The sequence below is a fragment of the Scyliorhinus torazame genome, chromosome 6 (genome assembly GCF_047496885.1).
Source record: "Scyliorhinus torazame isolate Kashiwa2021f chromosome 6, sScyTor2.1, whole genome shotgun sequence".
Lineage (NCBI taxonomy): Eukaryota > Metazoa > Chordata > Chondrichthyes > Carcharhiniformes > Scyliorhinidae > Scyliorhinus > Scyliorhinus torazame.
Window position 1 is genome coordinate 300057991 of NC_092712.1, and position 23990 is coordinate 300081980.

Sequence of the window (23990 nt, forward strand, 5' to 3'; positions counted from 1 at the left end):
CGAGACTCTTCAGAATGGTTTCTAAAAGGGAAGTTGATATTTCAGACAATAAGGACTTCCTCTGAGTAAGACAAAATGATGCACCACCCAATTGTCGTTGCCAACTAGGTTTTAGGTTCACTTTAAAATCAAACTATTGAACCATTGCCTAATCTTTAAAACCATGAAAAAAATAAGACAATAGTATAAAATCATCTGTTAAAAGATCATTTGCCCAAATAAGAAGGTATCTACGGAGATTCATTTTATTCCTCAGTGAGGTAGATTTCTCTGGGTGTTAACTAACAAATATTTTCTGTAATCAATACATGGAATCCATCTAGAATTTAAGTGCAGTGCAATATTTAGTTTGCAGAGGTCACCTATGGAATGCAGTCCACAGAAGGCTGCACCTTTTATTACACATGACTCTGAAAATGTATATATACGAGAACGAAGAAAGGCTCAAAAACAACAGAAGACAATAAGCTTTGGTAATCAGCAGGCGGTCCTATTGAAGAGAGTGAAGTTACAAAAACTGGTCCTTGGTTACACATAAGCAATCGTGGTTTTTAAAAAAAACAGCAAGACATAAAAATATATTTTGTTTTTCAATTATTAAGTAAGCCTCCCATGGTACAAAAAAATGAATTTCATATTTCACAAACAGCTGGAATTTTCAAGTCAAGTCAAAATAGGTTAATTAATCCTTTGAGGACAAGGAAAGCATCTTTATACCAAAAAATAAATTTTAAAAATAAGTATTTTCCACCCAGCTTCATTTACGGCAATGTGCGTGAATTTGATGTGGCACCCAGATTTAAGAAAACAAATTATATGAACAGAAATAAATATTTTTCCAGAGCTCCATAAATATTCAAGGATTGTGGGTTAGGAGATGTAGCTTAAAGGATCATGGGTCAAAACTCCAATAGTGGGAGAAATGCTTGGCAGTATTTAAGTAGCACGAGTGTCGTGGAGAGTTTAGTGGGGATATAGCTTCGTAAATCAAATGCCATTCTTTTGAAGGTGCCAAGAAGCTGGTGGACAAGAAAATCCACTAAATATAGTTTACTTATATTTTCAAAAGGGTTTGACAAAACTCTTCATGTTAGGTTAGTGAGGAGGCTTAGGGGATGGCGAACAGTTGACAAACTGTCCAGCTGGACTAGCAGCAGAAGAGGAAGGGAATCAATGGAAAATGCTCAGCCTCGGAAAAGGAACCAAAGGATTTCTAAAGAATTCTATTTTGGAAGTCCTGTTATTTAAACGATTAACAAGATATGGAACAGGATGTACACAGCAGTTTTAAAACTTTACTCGTAATATAAAACTCTGCAGCCAGTTATTCAATAGAAAGGGGCCCAACCATTTTCAGAGAGGCTGGGACAAATGACAAAGATTGAGATATGGCAGATGGCGGGCGGTCCCACCTTACCAATTATCTCTGAACTTTCTCGGGGGGGAAAAAAAGTGACTTGCTAACTGACACATTGCTTCTAATATTTATTTTCTGATTTGTATTTTGTTCCCTTTCTTCAGGAAATAAAGCACGGCTATTTCCTTTGGTTCTGTTACTTGTATTGTATTTCTCTTTATACAGTTACCAAGGTAATGCTGAAGAATGTGCAAGACACATTCATCTGCAATTTTCTGATATGACAAACAATGGCGATTCCAGTGCTCCAGAAAACAACAACGCAAGTCCTTTAAGAGGTTTAGTCTGTGTGATGCATGTACCTCAAAACCTCTGCACATGTAATATGAAATACATTTTTAATGAAAAGGATTGCAGAATGCTGCCACATGAAAAACTTACTTAACTAATTTAGACACTGGCATCAAATGGCACTATGATTTTCAGGATTTAACGTTTCAGGAAAACCTTTATAAAATTGAAAACCTATGTATGCACAAAAGTTCTTACTGCTTCACAATTGGATGATGCTGAGTAGCCGCTGCTTAAAAATATATTCAATCTAGTTTCCTCAGCAACCAAAAATGCATTTTTGAAATATGCTACCGACATATCTCTGGAACATATTTGTGTGTAGCTGCCAAAATATGCTTTTATGCTTCATTATCTGGTGTCAAGGGCAATACTTTCTGCCTTTTCGTTAAAAAAAAACAGATCATCCCAGCGGCTGACTTAAACAAATCCAACAGGTTGTTTTCAGTTGCCACAAGTGGATTTCACCTGTAAACCTGGAGCTGAAACCCTTACAACACCATCCCCCCCAAACCCTCCAATCACAAATAAATGCAGCTAAAACCCAGGGTGGATTTGGGGGGAGGGGGGGGGGGGGCAGTCACCTGCAGTAGCATTGACAGGTTAACAGTAACCCCAGAGAAACCGAGCAAATGACTGATTATGTTCCCTCTTTCTGGATTTTTGCCAAAGCAATGGTGGAAGGTTCCGGAAAACAGCAAATGCTTACATGGAAGATTTTGTTTTAAACGTATTTTGAACAGTGAAAGTAGAGTAGTTAGACTAAATTGACAACACCAGATATTCAAACCCGAGCACTAGGACACTCATTGCAATGATGCCTTTTCACTAACCTTGTAGCAGAGTGATTTTCTATCAGGTACCACGTGGCAGAGAATTTTTCACTGGTAAAATCACCACTCATACCCTGAAATAATCCTTCCAGGTCCTTCTGAGGAATTCTGCCTCTGCAAAAAGAATTAAATATGACCAGGAATTCTTAGTTGGCTTGTTAAACCTACAATAGAGCAAATTCAAAGCTGCAGTATTTCTCAAACAGGTAAGTTTTTAAAGACTATATTTTCACGGCTATTTAAAAGCACTGGCAAAACTTGCCCTGCAATCAGAAAGAATTGACTTCAGATAAGGTGGTTATTTATCAGTCAGAATTCTCAACTACAGCTGTCACAGAACCTCGGTGCAATTTCTTTAAGGAGAGGAATCACTACTGAAGCATTTCACAGTAATTAATGCAATTAGGTAATTATCACAATTATTACTTTGCACATTGCACAGCTTAAATTTCCTTTCTTTTAAATTGCAAGTTTCCTTAAACACCAATTGATAGATACAGGGCCCGGATTTAGTTGTTGGCAATGAACAAACCGTCCTGGCCATCCATTATTACACTTGCCCACACGCCGTGGGCTTCTGCACTAGAACTTTCAGTAATTAGAGCTCCAAAACAGGGGATCTGGGATTCAAAAATATGCCCTTAATCAATCAGATTGACGCACCCTTACTGTGACTAACAGAGTCTAAACTGGGAAGTTTGAACATTTAATTGAATGCAAAATTGTCAAAAAAGCAAAGAAAAATTCTAATCTCCAACAATAATCTTAAGGAAACATAGAAACTAGGAACTGGAGGAGGCAATTCTGCCCTTCGAGCCTGCTTCACCATTCAATATCGTGGCTGATCCTCTATCTCAGTGCCATATTCCCCGCTTTCGCCCCATACCCCTTGATGCCATTAACATCGAAAATATTATCTATTTCTTTTTTGAATACATTCAGTGACTTGGCTACCACAGCCTTCTGTGGTAGCGAATTCCACAGGTTCACTACCCCTTCCGCGAAGGGATATTTGCTCATCTCCGTTCTAAATGGTCTCCCACCTATCCTAAGACTGTGTCCCGTAATTCTAGATTCCCCAACAAAGAAAACATCCTCCCTGAAGTCTGTCCAGCCCTGTTAGTATTTTATACTTTTCACTCAGATCTCCTCTCGTCCTTCTAAACTCTAGCGAATATAGGCCCAGTGAACCAATCCGTCCTCATTGGACAGTCCGGCCAACCCCAGTGTCGGCCTCGTGAACCTCCGCTGCACTCCCTCTATAGCAAGTATATCCTTTCTTAGGTAGGGAGATAGAAATGCACGCAATACCCCAGGTGTGGTCTCACCAAGTCCTGTAGAGCCATCTCTACTTCTGAACTCAAATCCTCGTGCAATGAAGACCAACATACCATTTACCTTCCCAATGGTTTGCTACACCTGCCCCTTCACCATCATTAACTGGTGTACAAGGTCATCTGGATCCCTTTGTACATCCGCACTTCCTAATTCGCCTGCCTCCTGCTCTTTTGCGGGCTGGAGCATCTTCTGCGCTCCCACTCTCTCGAGATACAGCTCGGCATTCAACCCAGGCTTCCACGATTGCACTCTCTGGACGCTATGCTCCAGGTTCTTGGTGTATCTTCAGGCTTCTGTCCTCTCCAGGGTCCTGCTTTCCTGCTCTCTTTTGGCTCCCCTCATTCCAGGATCCAGTCCTCTCCAAGCTCCCATTCTACAAATAGGAGCAGGAGTAGGCTACTTGAACCTGCTCTGGTATTCAATAAGACCATGGCTGATCTGCTTGTAACTTCAACCCCACATTCCTGCTTACCCCCGTTAACCTCCACCTCCGTTAATCAAGAATCTACCTAGCTCGCTCTTAAAAATAGTCAATAATTCTGCTTCAATTGTGAGTTCCAGAGACTCACGACTCTCAGAAAAAAGAATTCCCCTGATCTGTCTGAAATAACTAACCCCTAGTTCTAGATTTTCCAACAAGGGGTAACATCCTCACCACATCCACCCTGTCAATACCCCTCAGGGTCTTAAAGATTTGACACTTGAAGCTAAGTAAATTTTCAGTGCCAGAGAGGTTGCCTGGCAGGAATTGCATCTTACCATGACGTTAAAAATGTATTCAGATTCAAACAAACAGGAACATTTGATGACTTGTTCGCTGGGTATCTGGTGGGTGTTACATAAATTCACAACCGTCTACCTGTGTGAATGCCAAGCCTCTCAGCAAGGTACTGTTACGCTGCAGCTTATCAGGGAACATGCAGACTCAGAACCTCCTGTTTTCCATGCTTTTTTAAAAAAATAATTTTTATTAAAGGTTTTCATAAAATATCAATATTCACAAAATGAGAAAGAAAAAAGAACCCAACAGGGTTAAGTACAAAACACAATCTAAAAAAGCAACCCCCTCCCCCCCCCCCCGTACATAAATAATAAATTAACATTAACACCCCGACTTAACACAACAGGTGTATACACCCCCTCAGACCCTCCAGTGTAAAAAAACATAAACAAAAATAAAGTAAACCTCCCCCCCCCCCCCCCCCCCCCCCCGAGCTGCTGCTGCCATTGACCAATGTCTATCGTTCTGCCAGAAAGTCTAAGAATGGTTGCCACCGCCTAAAGAACCCTTGTACCGACCCTCTCAAGGCGAATTTCACCCTCTCCAATTTAATGAACCCTGCCATATCGCTGGTCCAGGATTCCACACTTGGGGGCCTCGCATCTTTCCACTGAAGGAGAATCCTTCGCCGGGCTACCAGGGATGCAAAGGCCAGAATTCCGGCCTCTTTCGCCTCCTGCACTCCCGGTTGGTTTCCATGCTTAACTGTGCATTTGCAGGGACCAAAGTTGCTGTCCGATTTAATCCATAATCTAACACAGAATTCAGGCCAACAGTGCATATATTTATAGGCTGAGGCTGTGACGGAAACCCTTGTGATTTGTCCCTAACCCACCAACATTATTTATGGCACCTTATAAAAAAAACTGAACATAAGTGAAATCAGTACATTCACAATGAAGATAGGTTGGGAGAAAAGCCTGAGTCATAATGCAAAGGCAATACAGAAGGCAAGCACATAACTGCTACTCAAACACTCAGGTATAACATTTCAGCATTTAAAACACAGTATTTGCCCTTTCTGTAAAATAGTTTAAAAAAATGTTATATATAGTTTTTATTTATATTACATATATATGCACACATTAACACTTTGAATTATATTCCAAAAACAAAACATTTCCATTTCAGATGTTTTCTCAGCTTTTAGATTCAGTAGAAGAGAGCTCTCAAGATTTCAGAAGTCTGCATTAGCTCTGGCACAGCTGCCTGCTTTGCAAATTCACTCACAGCATCCAAAAACTCTAGTTCTGGTTAAGCTCGTCTCCCTGGCAGCATTTTTTAGCTATTTTGTGACCGACAGCAGAATTTTTCAAAAATGAGGAAAAGAAAGCGAGCGATCCAAATGCAGAATTTATACAAGTGATGATAGCTAGAGTGGTATGCATTAATAATGTGTTCTAGCCCACAAAGATCAACTTGACACAAGACACAAGCGCCAGAAACTTTCACAAATGCAAGTTCACTTGGAGTTCACTTTTTCCATTATATTACCCACTGTCATTTGACTCTAGAGTGGACCTAAGTAGCAAGGAAATACAATTCCTCATTTCTGGCTGCATCATGTTAAACTCTCCCCAGCACGGAATCAACCACCCAAGACTTGGATCTTTCAAATAGTCACACTAGTTTAAATGGCACAAGGAAAAACATGTAAAAGACTAATTTGTTCCGGTATCTTTTTTAAAATGGACTATTTGAGTCTCAATCCAATTAACAATGCTAAAAGGATGAAAACTAAAATTGCAGTTTTCCATGGATTAAACAACATGATGACACTTCATCACTCAAGCATGCTGCAATTCAAATTGGGCCAACTTTGAAGTCATACAAGTCTTAAATTGTAATACTATGCAGTATCCGCCACAAGGTGGCAGTGTGATATCAAATTTGTTTTGCCAATTACATGAAATAATAAATAGATGATGAAATGCTGCATCCAAAATGTTGCAGTAGATGGAGGCCATACTTGATGGGACTCGACATATTTTATATGCTAAATCCACTTTGGTATACAAGTTTGATCTGTGCTAATGATCTGTGTAGACCACATGCAAACATCACAATATAAAACCCTACTACTAATCTGTGCAAAACTGCATCTGTTTATGAAATTCTAACATGTGGATCTGCTATAATCTGCAAAGAATATTCAACCAAAGCAGTTTAAGTGGTAGGAATTATAAAAAATATAAACGCAGATAAATAACTTTTGGAGCAAGAACATTTTCTACATGAAGACATGAAAGTGTCTCAAAATGAAAATATAAACTGACAATTACCTTTATTTTGCATTATTTAATGGGATACCGGGGCAGTGGGTTTTACATGAATAGCGTGCCAACCAATATACTCTCAGTGGCAGACGTATGTCAAGTAAGACAATGGCTTGCACAATGGTGGTTAACTCTGGTGTTAAGACTGAGATGAGGATGAATTTCTTCTCTTATAGAGGGTTGAGGGTCTTTGGAACTCCTTGTCATGCAGAGTCCTTGTGTACATTTAAGGCTGAGATGGATAGATAGATTCTTGATCAGTACAGGAATCAGGGGAAAGGGCAGGAAAGTGGACATGAGGAATGTTGGATCAGCTATGATGCCATTGAATGGCGGAGCAGGCTCGAGAGGTCGAACGGCCTACTCCTGTTCCTATTTCTTATGGTCTTAGAAGGATAACCTAGTGGGGCTTCTTGCAGGGCATCCTCTGTTGCATTTACTCCTGAGGGAGACAGTAGGCTGAAAACGGACACAATCTGCTGACCTCTATTTTAAAGAGGTCCTCTTCTCGGTCAGCTGAGATTTTCGTTTCTGCTCGCCCCTTCCAGTCAGCCTCCAGAGGTCAAGGCGGTCAGCGATCGTCTCACAGCTGTCCATGTCAAGATCCGTCATCTTCATATCTCATGGCATGGGTGTCCAGGAGGTCGTGACTCAGTGGCCTCCATACAGAACAGTTTTGGGTGTATGGCCATTATCAATGTAATGAATGTGGACGAGCCAGCACGTTAGGAACAAGTGTATTCTGATGGAATTGGCACAGTCCAGGACCTCTAGCTTGTGACCTTGTCCTGCCAAGTACGCATCTGAGACAGTGAAGGTGCAAACTGTTTAGCCTTTTCTCCTGCTTACCTTACCATAAGTTGTCTAGATCTCACCATGGGAGAGGAGTGTGCTGAGGATGCAGACTTGCTTGACTCAGTTTGGTGTTCTCAATCAAGTTGCTATTGTTCCACACACACATACTCAGCTTGGCGTAATACAGCGTGTGCTGATTTCTGCATCAAGTGACAGATTGCTGACGATCGTAGAGCCTGGATATGTGAAACTATCAAGAACCTTGAATGTCACATTATCAATGCTGATCAATGAAGACACAGCAACATCCTGGACAATGACATTTGTCTTCCTGATGTTGATAGTCAAACAAAATCTTTACAGACGCGAGTTTGTCCATTTGTCCCTTTGTTTGGCTTGTTGGTGCAGCCTTGTCAGCATAGATTGACTCTCTGATATGGACTTGGCTTGGATCTCAGGCAAGCAAGGCCAAACAGCTTCCAATCAGTTCTGTTGTGTAAATCGACATCCTGTTCAGATGACTTGAAGGCATATGACAGAAACAAAGAGAAAGGGAGACCAAAACAGTACAAACTGAAATATCTTTAACTGCAAAAGGAAGATGCACTGCATATTTGCTGCTAACACAGCCTCCTATGGAAAAGCAACTGCAAAGTCCTACTCTCACTGTTGCAACTCTTGAAAACAACACCATTATATGTTCACAAGACCATTTTCAACTGGATTCCACAACGGACGACCTTACAGAAAATGGTAACATACGACACAAGACACAGATAATGTAATTACTTTAAAATAATACCATTAGAAAAAGCATTGCCATGGATAACTCAACATTGTACTTTCAGGAAGATACATACTTAAAACAAAATTTTAAAAAAGTTTGATTATTACATAATAAAGTGAAATATGTTATGGATGAAAAAAATACAATATCGCGAAAGTGAAGTAGAAAATTCTTTAGCAGCAGCCTGAGGTTACATTTCAAATAATCATCAACCAGAAAAAGGTTCACAAAATGAGAAGGTGGATGCAAGCTTGGAATCAGTAGATGAAATTTGAGGTTCCCTTTTATTTTTTAAAATTGAAACGACCACTTTACTAATGAAGTGTCAGATATACCTGCAGAAATAATTCAGCCGCCAAGGGTACTTTCTTCGGTCAATGTTTTATGCAGCAGCGCATAGCGAATTTGTGAGTCACTAACTTTTAAATGCATTAACTACAGTCACTGTCATACCGCGATCTTTGAAGTTCATGGACTACAATTTGTAATAAAACTGACAACGTCGTGAGAGAATATGATTGCATTTGGTTGGAAAGAGGCTTTGTGAACACCAGTACAATAAACAATCATCATCTGTTTTACTTACAAAGCGCATTCATCGGCATGCAACCGTTAGCAAACTTAGTCAAATAAATATGGCAAAATACTGACTAGCAGAGGGGAAAGCAGCACTCTAGGTATATGGGGAAATGTGCCACGCTCTTCAGTGCAACGACAGGAGAATTTGTGAGGAAAAAAAAATTGATAAAGTCTTTTGTAAGCTGCCAATTCACCTTCAAACACAAGTAATTTTAGGATTTGAATGGTGCTCATGAAAAGTACTTTTTCTAAGTTCACAATCAGAGGACAACATCAGGACTACGTCATGGTAATCTAACAACTTGTACTTACATTGCACCTGTAACAGAATAAAGCATCTCAAGGTGCTTCATAGCAGAATTCTAAAACAAAATAATGACACCGACCACACAACAAGATATTAGAGCAAATCTTGGTCAAAGAGGTAGTTTTTACAGATGTGGTCTTGTGTGTTTAGGAAGGGAATTCCCAAGTTTAGGGCCCAGATGCTGAAGCTACAGCCACCAATGGTGGAACCATTAAAATTGGAGATGCTGCAAAGGCAAGAATCAAGAGTGCAGATGATTGTGGGAATGGAAAAATAAGAGATTCATGGCTGGGGGAGGGGACTTGAAAACAAGGATTCCCATCCCAATTTTCCTGCACCCACTATTTGCACTGGTGCAGGATAAGGGTGCAAGTTGCGAGTCCATGTCCTGCGCTCTCAACATGGATGCCTCCATTGCAGGAGTCGGCATCTCCTAACCACCCACCCCAACAATTCTCGTGGAGTGGGGCCAGTTTCTCCATGGCTTACGGTTCATGGATCTCAGAGTCTGGATTTGAAACATTTTGAAACTTGACTTTGAAAGGATTGCCCCATGCCCTCCAACCCACCCACAAGACTCTTTATATGCCCCATGCCAGCTAATACTCTCCACCTGCCTCCAATGGCCCACCCTCCATGCCAACTCCTGGCCCTTCTAGTATAAACTATTTATAGAACCAATTAATCCTATAGTAACCACAGCATGGGTGAAAATGCTGAGAAAAAAAAAATCACCCACCCTCATTTTCTGAAAGAAAACTAGTGTTCCGATAACCCGATAAAAGTGTCAAACAGACCATTAAAATATCATTAAGAGAAGCTAGCAGCACTTAACACCTCATGCACAAATAAAAATTCAGCCATTCACAAGAGATGACAAAAAACAATAAATTATAACCTCAGAGATGTTAATCAAGCAAAGTCAACATTTCTCTGCATGTGTGTAAACAAGCTCACTCACATACACCTTTGATAAGAATCTTCTGCTTTTGAGTATGAAAGAGCCATGGGTGGGCATGCAGTGTATGAAGGCATGGGACATGGAGGTGGTATGGGGAATGAGGATCTAAAATGTACAAAAAAAATGGGACTAAGTTTATTTTTATTCTTTAACGGGATGTGGGCGTCCATTTATTGCCGATCCCTAATTAACCTCAAGAGGGTAGCAGTGAGTCCCCTCTTGAACCGCTGCAGTCTATGTGCTGTAGGTACAACCATAGCACCGCTATGGAGTTCCAGGACTTTGAACCTATGACAGTGAAAGAATAATGATACAGTTCCAAATAGGGATGGTTATGGCATGGAGGGGAATGTGCAGGTGGTGGTGTTCCCATGTATCTATTGCCCTTGTCCTTCTATGAGGCAGCAGTGGTCCCGTGTTTGGATCGCGCTGTTGACAAAGCCTCGAGTTGCTGCAGTGCATCTTGTAGATGGTTCACACTGCTGCAACTGTGTGTCGGTGGTGCCAATCAAGCGGCCTGCTTTGTCCTAGATGATTGAGTTTTGTTGGAGTTGCACTCATCCAGGTAAATGGATAGTGTTTCTGGGTTGTGTTCCTGTCTACCTGCTCCGAGCCAGAGAATCACAGGCAAAGGATTCCCGCACAGTGACATCTGGTGTTCCCAAAGATATCCCCTTAGCTTCTTTAGATTTCTCATCTACCTGCTCCCCCTCACCAACATTATCTAAAATCTTCAGTACCTGATGACATTGAGTTCTACCTTGACCTTTTCTGCTGGCGTAACATTCAGTCTTCAACAGTCTTCAACAAACAGAGAATTTCCTGCAATTAAATATTGTGAAGACCACAAGACCGTCGGATTTGCGCTACTAAGCCAGGTAGCTCAAGTTGGACCTGCCTCAGTATAAAGTGCCCCTCTAGGTGATGTTTTCACTCCAAGGAGGCACCGGTAGGGTTGAGTTGGGTCCGCTCCCCCAGAAGCATTTGGAGACAGCCACAAGGCTGCTATGTGCTAAGGCAGCCTGGTTAAAAGCCCAGCCTTGATTTGCTGAGGTTTTGTCCCAGTTGTTTGGTTACATTTTAGGCTCTCTATCCTTAAACCCCTCACTTCCATATTATCTCCTAACCATGTTGTTTTATTTATCCTCATTTAATCCTTTAATCATGCCATGCACCTCCATCCAATATACTTGCAACATTTCCAATGATCATCTTTAGCACTGTTAGCCTGATTTTATCACAGCAAAGTCCCACAAACAGCAATGAGATTAATGACCTGGAAGAATAGTAAATGGATACTGTGGTACGTATTTTCAATGCTGCTGGTTGAGAAATAAACATCAGACATGACAACAGGAAATCTGCCATTAACCTTTGAATAGTGACATGACTCAAACGATCACCTGAAAGGGCAAATAGAACAAAAGTTTAATATCTCCTCTAAAAGTTGGAACCTCCGTACTGTGTTGACCAATTGGCCGATATTTTACAGCCACAATCTTTAACCCAGAAGCAAAATTGTACGGAACCAAGTCAGCAACCTCTCCCGACATTAATTTGAATTGAGCGGCAAGTCACACCTCCAAGTATCCAGCAACAGTGATATCATTAATCGGGCAATTGAAGAATTCTTACAGATAGCGAACCCGGAAGTAAAATGTACTGATTATCTCTCACTTTTTATAAATGATAGAGAGAGCAAAATACAGATTTGGACATACACATTAGAAGCTGAAGTATCATATTTTTTAAAGCTTAAGATTAAAAACCATTGAATTTATCATAATAATGGAAGAACCTGGCATTACGAAAACATAAAATGAGTTTCCCACAGGTAGAACGGTTTTTCAGCAGCTGTCACTTTGTACAGCATTACGAACCCAATCTCGTCTCTTTAGTAAAGTATGCATTTTCAGGTTAAAAGTAATGAATTCAATTTAAAAGGGGAATGTCCCGTCAGTTCAGTGATTTCTAAAGTTTTCTGTTTGTCGTGGTCCTCAACGGCAAAACCTTGAGGAGCTGGAAGCTGTTAATAGCAACTTCTAGATTTCTACATTTAACTGTGAATACTCAATGTACAGCTACCAAGAGCAGCATTCAGTGCCTGCTTCCTACTGAGAGGAGAACACTATAAATCCTACTCGTGGCTGGTGAGACCAAACACTTTGGAAACATTTCTCCAGAATTCACCTCTAGAAATAATAATTTCCAAATTTATTGCCACAGATGTAAAAATGATATGACACTTCAAAGCTTTTATTTCCTCCATTTTAGATCTCGATATTCCTGAACAAACCAAAAGGAACTTTCATAAAGATGCAAAATGCATTCAGTATAAAAATAAATCATTGCTTAAAATCTGGATTGAACATTCTCGGATTCTGAATCAAAGGCCATGTATTGAGATACTGTTAAGGGTGGTATGAGAACATGCAAAAGGATTTTTCTGCCGATTTTATGTTAAAGTTTACTATTCGTTTTTTTTCTTCTCTAGCTATTGTGGGTGGTTTGTGTTTGTGTGCTTGATTTAACTGTAGTTTTTATTGGTCTTGCGATCCATTATCTGGTACAATTGCTTGGCATCTATAATCACTGTGGCGACATGTCTAGTTTTGTCATGTAATGCTGAGTATGTCAGGAGACTGATGTCTCATACTAGAGACACAGATGTCATTTGTCAGCCAAATTTTCACAATTCATCTGCTGCAGCAACTACCAAAATATTTGGGACTCCCATTGCATAATATTCATACGTATTGAGCCAAAAAAGTTATTCATTTGTGGATTACTTTCAATCATAACTAGAATACAAATAAATGACCGCTGCATTCAAAGGGGTTAGATGATACTACAGCAATTTTAATTAGCATATGCCCTTTTCTTGTACACTCCAATTGCAAACGGTTTCTGCATTGGTTAGTTTCCAACCATTGCTGGTTTCAATGTTAGAAAATTCCTACTATTGATACCATTAGGTTTTAGAGGACGTGACGAACCAGTTAAAAACATAAATCATTAGAAATCGTGTAAGCTGACAACAAGTTGTTCCCTGACAAAACATATTTGTTTGGCTATTTTGGGTTTTTTAAATATGTAGCTATTCCGAGAGTTTTAAAACCTGGTCTGATTATTCAAAAATAATGAATATTTTTATCCATCACAGCTTATCTAGTGGCTTTCAAGCAGAAGTTTAAATGTGGAAAAATGTACATAAATTAAGGGAAGGACAGTACAATAAAATAAATTAATGCGGTACAAAATGCATATAACTGTTTATAAATGTGGAAAATGCCAATAAAAAGATTTTTTTTTTTTAAGTTTAAATGCATATGATCTATTTTTAAGGGTTCAATTCCAAGATCCTCTTCTTGTTCTGTGATTGTGATAAATTTTCGTACAGATAATAGCCTTGAAAAATAGCACTAGTACAGATATTGCACAGTTACGAAGTAGCAATGTATACTACCATTAGTCCATCTTTGTCAGTCAACAGTTGAATAGTTAAATTGGCCTACAAACGTGTGTAAGTGGTCTATGCTTATCTGCAAATTTATAGTATAGCCCGAATATCCTTGAACGAGTATACTTCATCAGAAACCCTCGGAGCCGACAGCGTTTCGGAAAATTGCGGGGGGGGTAGGCGTAGATTCAGGGCAGACAGTGCTTAATTGAGGGAAGGCTTCTGAAACATAAGAACAACAACTTGGAATTGCTGGAACTTTGAAATGTCAGTAAATAATGTTTCGGAAAGTGACAGGAAAAAAAAGTTTTAAGATTGAATGTTTTCTTTTAATTTGCTAAAAAGGGATCACCACTGGTTGTTGAATTAAATCCTAAAACACCACATGGGAAGACAGACAATTCACGTTTTAGCATTATACTCTGCTTCCAGCCCCTTCAGGACAGAACATTCTTTAGGCTTATTTTATTAGATGAAATGCTTTCAGACTTTGACTGTAGTTGACTGAAGTCAGATCAGCATCTTTAATCAACAATGAAATGTTGTTATAAACCAACACCATAAAAGTCTGACAAATTGAAGAATTTTAAGAAGACCCATCTTTTAGACTTTCCATTTAAGTGTACAAATTAAAGGGAAGATTAAGAGTTTGAACCAATATATGTTTTTAGTAAGGCACCAATAACCAACAAATGAATTACAAATTTGGCTGAGATCCTCCTGTCAACGATGTTTCTGAAAGTTAAAGTAAATGGCATCTTGTTCTACTATATTTTATCCTGTAAAGAATTAGATCAGGGAGGTGATACATGAACAAGATTTAGTGTAGGACAACATGACCACCAAAGTTTTAGGCAAGTTTAAACTTAGTGTAGCGTGGAGCTTGGGAGGTTGGTAAGTTAAACATTGGAGGGAAAAATTAATTTGGAGCTAACAAAAGAATAGAGCCTGGTTTCAGCAGCGATGTGAGCTGGAGCTGGGCAATATTGTGGAGACGGATGTAAACGTTTTTCACAATGGGCAGAATGTGAAGTTTGCAAATTCAAGGCACTCAAACCACATACCATCTATTCAGACAAAGCATGTAGTTAAGGAGGGCGATAAGAGTCAGGAGCAAAGGTTATGGTGTCTTTTCTGGAAGTCAGATAAGATAGTGTTAGTCCTTCTAATGCAAAATTAGAGGATGTTTTGGCCCAGCTGTGACTTGATGCCAAATCAAGCAACCTGTCAGAAATAAAAACAGAAATTGTTGGAAATACTCAGGATAGGTAGCAACTTTGGAGAAAAGGAAAGTTAGACCTGCTAGCAAGCACAGGGATGGTGTCCGAGTTTACTACGATAATGGAAAAATAGCATCAGTACAGAGCTGAAAACGGAGCACATGCCTACAGATGCCGTTGCTGAGCGGCATCACCAAAATAAGGAAGAGGATAGCGTTTGAAATAGTGGCATATTCTGAAAGAGAAGCTGTAGTTGGAGATGAGCCAACTGGATGGGGCATAGAACTAGAAGGACAGCGTAGTGAATCACTCCCGAGTTTAGAGTTAGGGTTTGGAGAGCTCTTCCAAACCTCAATCTTACTTCCTAGATTTAAATCTTTCTGAAGCTTGTTAATACTATTGTGTCTTGTTCTATTTATGTTGACACTGCTTGTCTGAAACTAGTGGATTTATCTTTGCAATATCCGTAATATAGTTTTAAATTCAGCATGTAAATGGTTTACTGCTCACCCACTGCAGGCAAATAAAGCACTGCGAGTAAATAAATTTGCACATCCCCCTGCACAATTGAAAATGAAATGAAATGAAAATCGCTTATTGTCACAAGTAGACTTCAAATGAAGTTACTGTGTAAAGCCCCTAGTCGCCACATTCTGGCGCCTGTTCGGGGAGGCTGTTACGGGAATTGAGCCGTGCTGTTGGTCTGCTTTCAAAGCCAGCGATTTAGCCCTGTGCTAAACAGCCCCTATTTATCCCATTAATTCTACATATGTAACATGCTGTAGTAGGTATTTGGTGTGTATCTATTTTCACAAAATGCAATTAAATAAATTAATAAATCAGGCTAACATTAAACTGATAAGTTTCAGGCCTCTATGAGCAACGAATGATTACAATTCTAACAGCTCTACTGTTGCAACACTCGAGAGCATTTAGCTTCTAGCACGAAGTATAATTATTAAAAACAAATTGGGTGCACAAGAGAATAATTTTTTAAAACATTTATAATAACAAATATATGCATATGCAGTATATATCAAAATCAATGACTAGCCAGCATTCCAATGGCATTGCACCTGTCAGGATCAGAGTGAGGACAAACTAATGTTACTGCAGTGGCGTCACGGTGATTGACTCCCCATCAGCCAACTACTCCAACTTCATGGATTTAATAACTCTATAGTATCTCCATGTTGTCTTCTGCCAAGGAGGACAGTCGCAAGGGATATCACAGCTGTCTGTTCGCTGGACTGTTGTTATGTAGGAGTGCTACAGAGGGCATTTATCACAATAGTGCCCATGTACTTGTTGTGTGCTTTGTTCAAATCCTAATCCTTCCCACACTCCGAAAATATCACTATTATCTATTCTTTCTCCACGCAATCCCAAAACCCAGGGGTGGGGTTGACTCAGATAATCTGGCACTTCATTTACAGCCCTGGCCTCCCAATGATGCATTTGTAATCCAGTCACAGCATTTGTAACTATGGGATCCCTCATTATATCCGCCACAACCTGATTATTCATTATCTACCTGTGCATCACTCATTCCTCTGACATGCCTCACTCCTTATTTGCACCCTCACAGTCCCAGAAGCAGCCAATTAACACCGCCCTCCCCAGTCCCGTTGCTGAGAATTTTCCTCTTGGACCAGCTACCCCATGTGAGAATTAATTTTAAAAATTTGGCACTAGTCCCTTGCATTTAAACCCTCTTCCCATCGCTATCTCCTGTACTTCTCCAATGCCCTCCTTCCATCATTTGGGTTAATTCTTGCTCTACTACATTCTGTCCGGCCTTTCTTTTTCTCACCTCTCCCCCTCCTTTTGATCACTCTCTGCTCTACCTAAACCCACTTTCACACCCCCAGTCCCTGTTCTTTTCTCACACATTGCCCCCTCCACATTTATAATTCTCCTTCTGCTCCATCTCTCTTCCTTTTGCCCTACCTGCCCCCCTAAATGTCTAAGTGGCAACTGAATTGTGGCCAGGTGACTGAGGTCTGGAGTCAATGGTGGGACTAAAAAGTGAGTAGATGCAAGAAAGGTGGTGTAGCGAAAATGTGGGCAGTGAACAGTTGACAAAAATGAAGAACTGAGTTCAAATGTTGACCAGGAGTCTTATAAAAAAATGTTTTAAATTAATTATTTGAAAAACAAAACCAAGATGTCTGAAATGCAACTTCATTAAAAATGTGTATGTTTTGTTAAAATAATCTTAACCCTCGAAAAAGATTTGCTTCTTTATTTTTGTGAATGCTCCCACGATATTCTCTTGATTTTTTTCCTCTCTACTTGTCTCCCTCACTACTACTTGCCAGACAAACAAAATGCATCAGCTTCCCTCAGTGAGGAGGGTGCAGTGTCTGATATTCATGGTCAGGAAGGAACAACGAGTAACGTTTTCCTAACTTGTTCCCTCAAACAACCTGGTATGGTTTGAACAAGATAGCGTAAATATAAATAAGTAAAGATTTGTAGCACTGCTATTTCTCCAAATGTTCCTTAACCCACATCCTGTAAAATAAATTCTATCATGCCATGCAATATTTGCTATTTAAAAATCTTAAGTACAGAATTTACTACCTACTTCTCTATTTCTATACCAAGAGGGTTTGCTGGGCGCAGAGACAGGGGAGAAATCCCTTTATTCCTATCAGTGCGCATGTCGTAATAGTTCATTTCTTCAACCCAGACAGCTGACTGATCCAGGATACCTGTAGAAAAATAAAAAATGTATAAGGAATTAGGTACTTAATTAAAAACAGACAGATAGGACTGAGTGCATTCCAACAGTCACTGACAATGAAAAGACTTCTAAGTTGATCTCATAAGGTATTTTATTTCCATCTTCAAATGTTGCACGTGGCACTGCAGTGATTAAATCATATTTTACAATTGCAGTGATAAATTGAGGACATGGGGTATGAAGGATTCTAAATAATTACCATTGAGGTCTACCTTTTTCCCTTACTGTTGAAAGCTTATTGTACAGGAGGCAGTCTTTCGATCCATCCTTCCTCTGCCTATCTACCTTGCTAGAGCACTCAAAAACTAATCTCACTTCTCTCCTCTCCCTATTGCATTGTATTGCTCTGCCTCAAATATGTGCACTATTTCCTCATACTGTGGCAGTAGAAACATTAATAATTCCAATGCAGTAAATGAAAAACAAATTCAGTCTCAGTGCAATAGCTTTCCTTATCATGGAAAAAAAAAAAAGATTTTGTTTGCTCTGAAATTTTTAAAATATTCTTTTAAAAATACACAAATTCTGTCATATACATTCTTGCCTTCCCGTAGCCTTGAAATAAAAACTGAAAATGCCGGAAACATTATGGTGGTCAGGCAGCATCTGTGAAGAGAGAAACACACTTCAGGAAGAAGTTAGATTGTGTTAGAGCTGGAGTAGTGTGCTCAATTCAGGGAAACATGTCAAGACCTAAGAGAGGTTGGATACAAAATTTACTAGAATGGTTAGAAGGATGAGGGACTTCCGAGACTGGAAAGCTGGGGTTGCTATCTTAGACCAGACAAGGGCAAGAGAAGTTTTGACAGTTATTCAAAATCATGGAAATTTTGTTTGAGCAAATAAGGAAAAACTGTTTCCATGACAGAAGGTTGGTCACCAAGGACACAGATTTCAAGTGATTGGCAAAAGACAGAGGCACCATGGGGATTTGTTCTTATGCTGCAAGTTGTGGTCTAGAACAGGGTTTTTCCACTTTTTTTTCCGCCCCACAAGGACCCACTTTTACCAAGCGGCCGACCTTCGGGACAGACGCCGGATGACCTTTGCAACCCACCATTTTCTAAAAATATATTTTTATTCAAGTCTTTAACATTTACAAAACATTACAAGACAAAATAAAATAAACCCAGCATAAACCCCCCCCCCCCAATCAATCTTACCCCTGCCCCCCCCCCCCCCCCCCCCCCCCCCCAGACAGTAACCAACTCCCCAAAATGCCGATTAAACAAATCCCATCTCTTGTGGAATCCCTTACTTGCCCCACTTCGTGCAAACTTCACGTTCTCGAAATGCAGGAACTGCATTACAACCCCAGCCACAGCAAGGCACAGGGTGGAGAAGCAGACCTCCAACTCAACAGAACCTGCATATGAGCGATTAGAAAGGCGAAGGCTAAAACATCTGCCCTCGCTTCCGCCTGCAACTCTGGCAGGCCTGACACCCTGAATATGGCCCCTAAGGGACCAGGTTCCAAATCACATGCAAGATTGCTGACATGGTGCTGAAGAATGACCTCCAATATGTCTCCAACTTCGGGCAGAACCGGAACATATATACATGATTAGCTGGGCCCTTCCCATACTGCTCACAAATATCCTCAACCCCCTCAAACAACAGGCTCATCCTCGACTTCGCCAGGTGCGCCCTGTGTACAACCTTTAGCTGCATCAGCCTCAGCCTCGCATACAAAGTTGAGGCATTCACCCTGCGGAGCACATCGCACCACAACCCCTCCTCCAGCGTCATCCCCAACCCCTCCTATTTAATGGCCTTGACGCCCTTCAGGGACACCTTCTCTTCTTCCAAAATCCAACCATAAATCGCCTCGATGACCCCACCCTCCAACCCCAATACCGACAACACCGCCTCCAGCAATGAGGAGGAAGGTGCTACCAGAAAGGTCGGAAAGACCTGCACGTGCCTAAAACCTTCCCCACGTGGAAACCCAAACCGCGCCCCTAACTCCTCGAAACACGCAAACAGTCCTTCCAAAAACAAGTCCTTCACCCCTCTTTCCTCCAATCCCAGAAACCTCACATGCATCCTTCCCCGGCTGAAATCCAAGATTCCCTCGGATGGGCATCAACCAAGACTCCGCCCCGAACATCAAGTGCTGCTGAAATTGCCTCATTACTTTCAGCGTGGCAACCACCACAGGACTCCCTGGGGCAAACGGGGGCAGCGTGACTGCCAACGCCCGCTCTTCCTTATTATAAAATGATCCATCTTCAGTTCTTCACACAGTCCTGTTGCTTGCTTGCTGACAGCGCAATAGAGAGGCATCTCTCCTCCATGGTTAAGCGCCCAAAGCACGGACTGGGTGACATCAATATACGTGTGCGTGAACTGCTCTCTGCCGCTGCATCTGGCAGGAAACCTCTGCAGTTTTTAAAAATAAATTTGGTCATGAAATAGCACGCTGATGCCAGGAGACGATGATATTGGGATGGTGCACTGACGTCAGGAGGAGGCAGTCTGTTCCACTGGGCTCCAGGCCTGCGCACTGCCAGATCCATTTGAGGGGGAACGGATGCGCGGGGTAGTCAGCATTCTCAACCTAAAAGCCGGCCACGGCCAGCATTCTTAAAAGACGGTCACAGCCGTTGGCTGCTTCTCCCGCATCAGGAATGTCACGACTGGTCACTCTGCAAACCTCCCAACACCCATCCGCCACCCACCCGGGGGTTGTGATCCTGAGTTTGAAAAACCCTGGGATAGAATGCACTGCCTGAAAGAGTAGCAACTTTGAAAAAAAAAGATAAATATTTAAAAGGGAAAAAATACGGGCCTCGGGGGAAAGATTTGGTCCGACCAAAGAACACAGGCACAATTGGCAGAATGGCATCATCCTGCGGAGTATCGCAATACAATTCAATTGTATGACAGTTTATAAACAAGTACATTGCTCCGGAAAAGACAGTCAGTGATCTGGGGAGGGGGGGGAAACGGGCCAAAAAGAGGAAAGTCTCTGATAGAGTGTCTAAATAATAAAAGGAATGATGGTGCAAGGCACAAGGGAGTAAGTCCAAAGAATGAATAACTACAGCAGAAGAGCAGAGACGGACCCAAGCATGGAAAATCTAGCAAAGAGAAAAATGTTCTTGAGAATGCGCCAAAGAAAAGTGGATCTGAACCACCCAATGGCAGTGTATTGAAAGGGAATCCCGACAGCACGGACCAGCCTAAACTTCCTTTCCCAGTGGCTCTGGTGTAGCCATCCTCCATTAACAGCATGTGATGTGCGGCGCAAGGAAAGGGAGCAGTGGCTAGGATGTGAAATTGTTAAACACAATCAAATTACATTATACTTGAAGATCAATCTGGGGTGACATTATTCCAAAAATGATTTCAGTATTGACATGAAAATGCTGCAGTGTCAAAAAGTATCCTCTGTTAAAAATCAGGGAAACTTCACTTTCAGTACTTAAAACTGAGCAATTGCATCCTCCAGTCGCTTCTCCTCTTTGTAAGTCAGTACCTCATATGAAGGCATAATTCCCAGGTGGCAGTGACCTTGTGGGATCTCAAAGTAGTTGCTTTTCAATTTGCATATGCAGCGTAGAGTCACTGGGCAGGAATGCCAACCCTAGCTAACTTTCAATCTCCCTAGCCAGCTAACTTTCAATTTCCCTAGCCAGATAGTGAGGCCAGTTGTATCATCCTTAACACCAGCCTGATCTCAGCTAACTCATTTAAAAATACAATCAAATCCCAGACCTCTCTGGTCCAAGTCATTCGGAAGAAACTCCAACACGACTGCATTTTGAAATTCTGGTGTTAATTCCATGACTCAACCTTCACTAAAATCTAATTTTATATACAACATAAACAATGCATTCCTGTCAAGGGTATAACTGATGTCCCACCATTTGTATACACTTATTAGGAGTCCTTATAAAGTAGACTGTGGTACAAAAGCTAATTTGGAAAAGAATCTGTTTTGTATCTACAATGGGACAGTTTGGGACTCCTTAACCCTTTGACACCACTGTGTCATTTCTATAGAAGCACCAAATAAAACAAGATCATTTTCTGCAAGTTAAACCCAGCGTATTTTATACATACACAAACACAGAAATCTACAGCAACTTTATAAAAAACATTATGTTGAAAATAATGCAAACTTGGCGAAGGCTGTCAAAACTAAGAATCACATCAACATTGACACAAATTGTAAATGAAGAAAACATCAACCAAAATACTCTTGGTGAAAATAATCAGGAGGAATATGTTTTTACTCATGGAAGCAGAAGAGGGCTTAAATAGGTTACCTATTTTATCTTGCTTCATCAGCCTAAAGGAAACAGTCGAAGTCCCTTTGCCTCCTGATTTAGTGGTTACAATGATGTCTCCCTTATCATTTTTTGCCGTCCCAACTCGACAGACTATTTTACTAGCAGACATCCATTCTGCAGTCAGCAAACAGTTGTGTCCACAGATTGTTAGACCTTAAAAAAAGAAATAGATTGTGAGCCAGTCATGTCAAAATATTTCTAAATCTTATTATTTAATGATTTATATACACACAACCAGATATGGGAGGAGATGCAAGGTAGCAATTTAGTCCAGAGGTTCAGAAGGCATTGTAAAAATGGAGTGGTTTTCAACTATCAAAACCCAGAAATCCTTCCGACATATATACTGGTAGAGATCTTTTTTTTACACTTGGAATTAAGTTAGTTAAATATTAAGACATATTGAACAGTTTTCCTGATTGAGGTCACATTATTATAGAAATTGTTGACTAGAAAATGTGATCCTGAACTTCAAATGTATACATAAACCTACTATCATTAAAAACCTCATCCCTGAAGGCAGGACAGGTAGATAAGGTGGTTAAAAGGCATATGGCATACTTATATTCGATGCCTCGGCTAATAAAGACAAGAGCAGGGAGGTTATTATGGAGCTGTATAAATTACTCATTAATTAGGCCACAGCTAGAGTTGTGTGTGCAGTTCTGGTCCTCACACTTTAGGAAGGATATGATTGCACTAGAACGGGTGCAGAGGAAATTCACCAGGATGTTGCCTGGGCTGAAGTGTTTTAGCTATGAAGGGAGGCCAGTTAGGCTGGGATTGTTCGCCTTAGGGCAGAAAAGGCGGAGGGGGACCTGATTGAGGTGTGCAAAATTATGAGTGACATAGATATGGGAAAAATAGGAAGAAATATTTCCCCTCAGTAGAGCGGTCAATGGTCAGGGGCATAGATTCAAGGTAAGAGGCAGGAGATTTAGAGGGGATTCGAGGAAAATCTTTTTCACCCAAGGGGTGGTTGAACTCTGTAACTCACTGCCTGAAAGGGTGGTAAGGGTGGGAAACCTGACATCTGAGAAGCATTTAGATGAGCACTTGAAATGTCACAGCATACAAGGCTACGGACCAAGTCCTGGAAAATGGGATTAGAATATAAATGCTTGATGGTTGGCGCAGACACAATGGGTCGATGGGCCTCTTTCAGTGGTGTAAAACGCTTATGATATTTTTTGTGAAGACAGGTGCAAAACACGCTGTTAATACAAAAGCAAATACTTCAGAAGCTGGAAATATGAAATAAAAACAAAAAATACTGGAAATACTCAGGTTTGACAATATCGATGGAAAGAGAAACTGAGCTGTTGATTCAGGACTCGGATCTTTAATCAAAATGAGGAAAAGTTAAAAATGAAATTGGCTTTGAACAAGTGAAAGAGGAAAGGATGGGTAAGAGAACAAAAGGGAAGGTCTGTGATAGGGTGGCGGGCAAGAGATTGAATGACAAAAGGTTTTGTGGTGCACGGTTAGATTCTCCTTTTGCCTGGCATTTGTGTGGCATAAATGTTATTTGCCACTATCAGCCCAAGCCTGAATGTTATCCAGGTCTTGCCGCATATGGGCACAACTACTTCAGTATCTAAAGTGTTGCAAATGGTACTGAACATTGTGCAATCAGGAGGGAAGGTCATTGATGTGACAGCAGAATATCGTTTGGCCTACCCCTCGGAACTCCTGCAGCAACGTCCTGGGACTGAAATGGCTAGCCTCCAATAAACACAACCATCTTTCCTTTGGTCTACGTTATGTCTCCATCTCCTTCTTACTATATAAATAAGAGTTGTTGTTGAATGCTCTCTTTGCCATCTTCACTTTATCCCTGGTAAACCTTTGTTCATCCAAACTCTTGCTGTCCAATTCCTATCTTGCATCTTTCACCG

The 23990-nt window shown here is 40.7% G+C and overlaps 1 protein-coding gene across 3 annotated transcripts in view; it reads right to left on the reverse strand.

The window, feature by feature from the left end:
- Window positions 1-23990, reverse strand: part of exoc2 (exocyst complex component 2) — a 323421-nt gene that overhangs the window by 231572 nt on the left and 67859 nt on the right. For all 3 annotated transcript variants that reach the window (XM_072509914.1, XM_072509916.1, XM_072509915.1), the window contains exons 3-5: window positions 22069-22245; window positions 17636-17762; window positions 2542-2655 (exon numbers count right to left, since the gene is read on the reverse strand). In XM_072509914.1, coding sequence (XP_072366015.1) covers window positions 2542-2655; window positions 17636-17762; window positions 22069-22245 — 418 coding nt within the window. The remainder of the gene's footprint in view (window positions 1-2541; window positions 2656-17635; window positions 17763-22068; window positions 22246-23990) is intronic.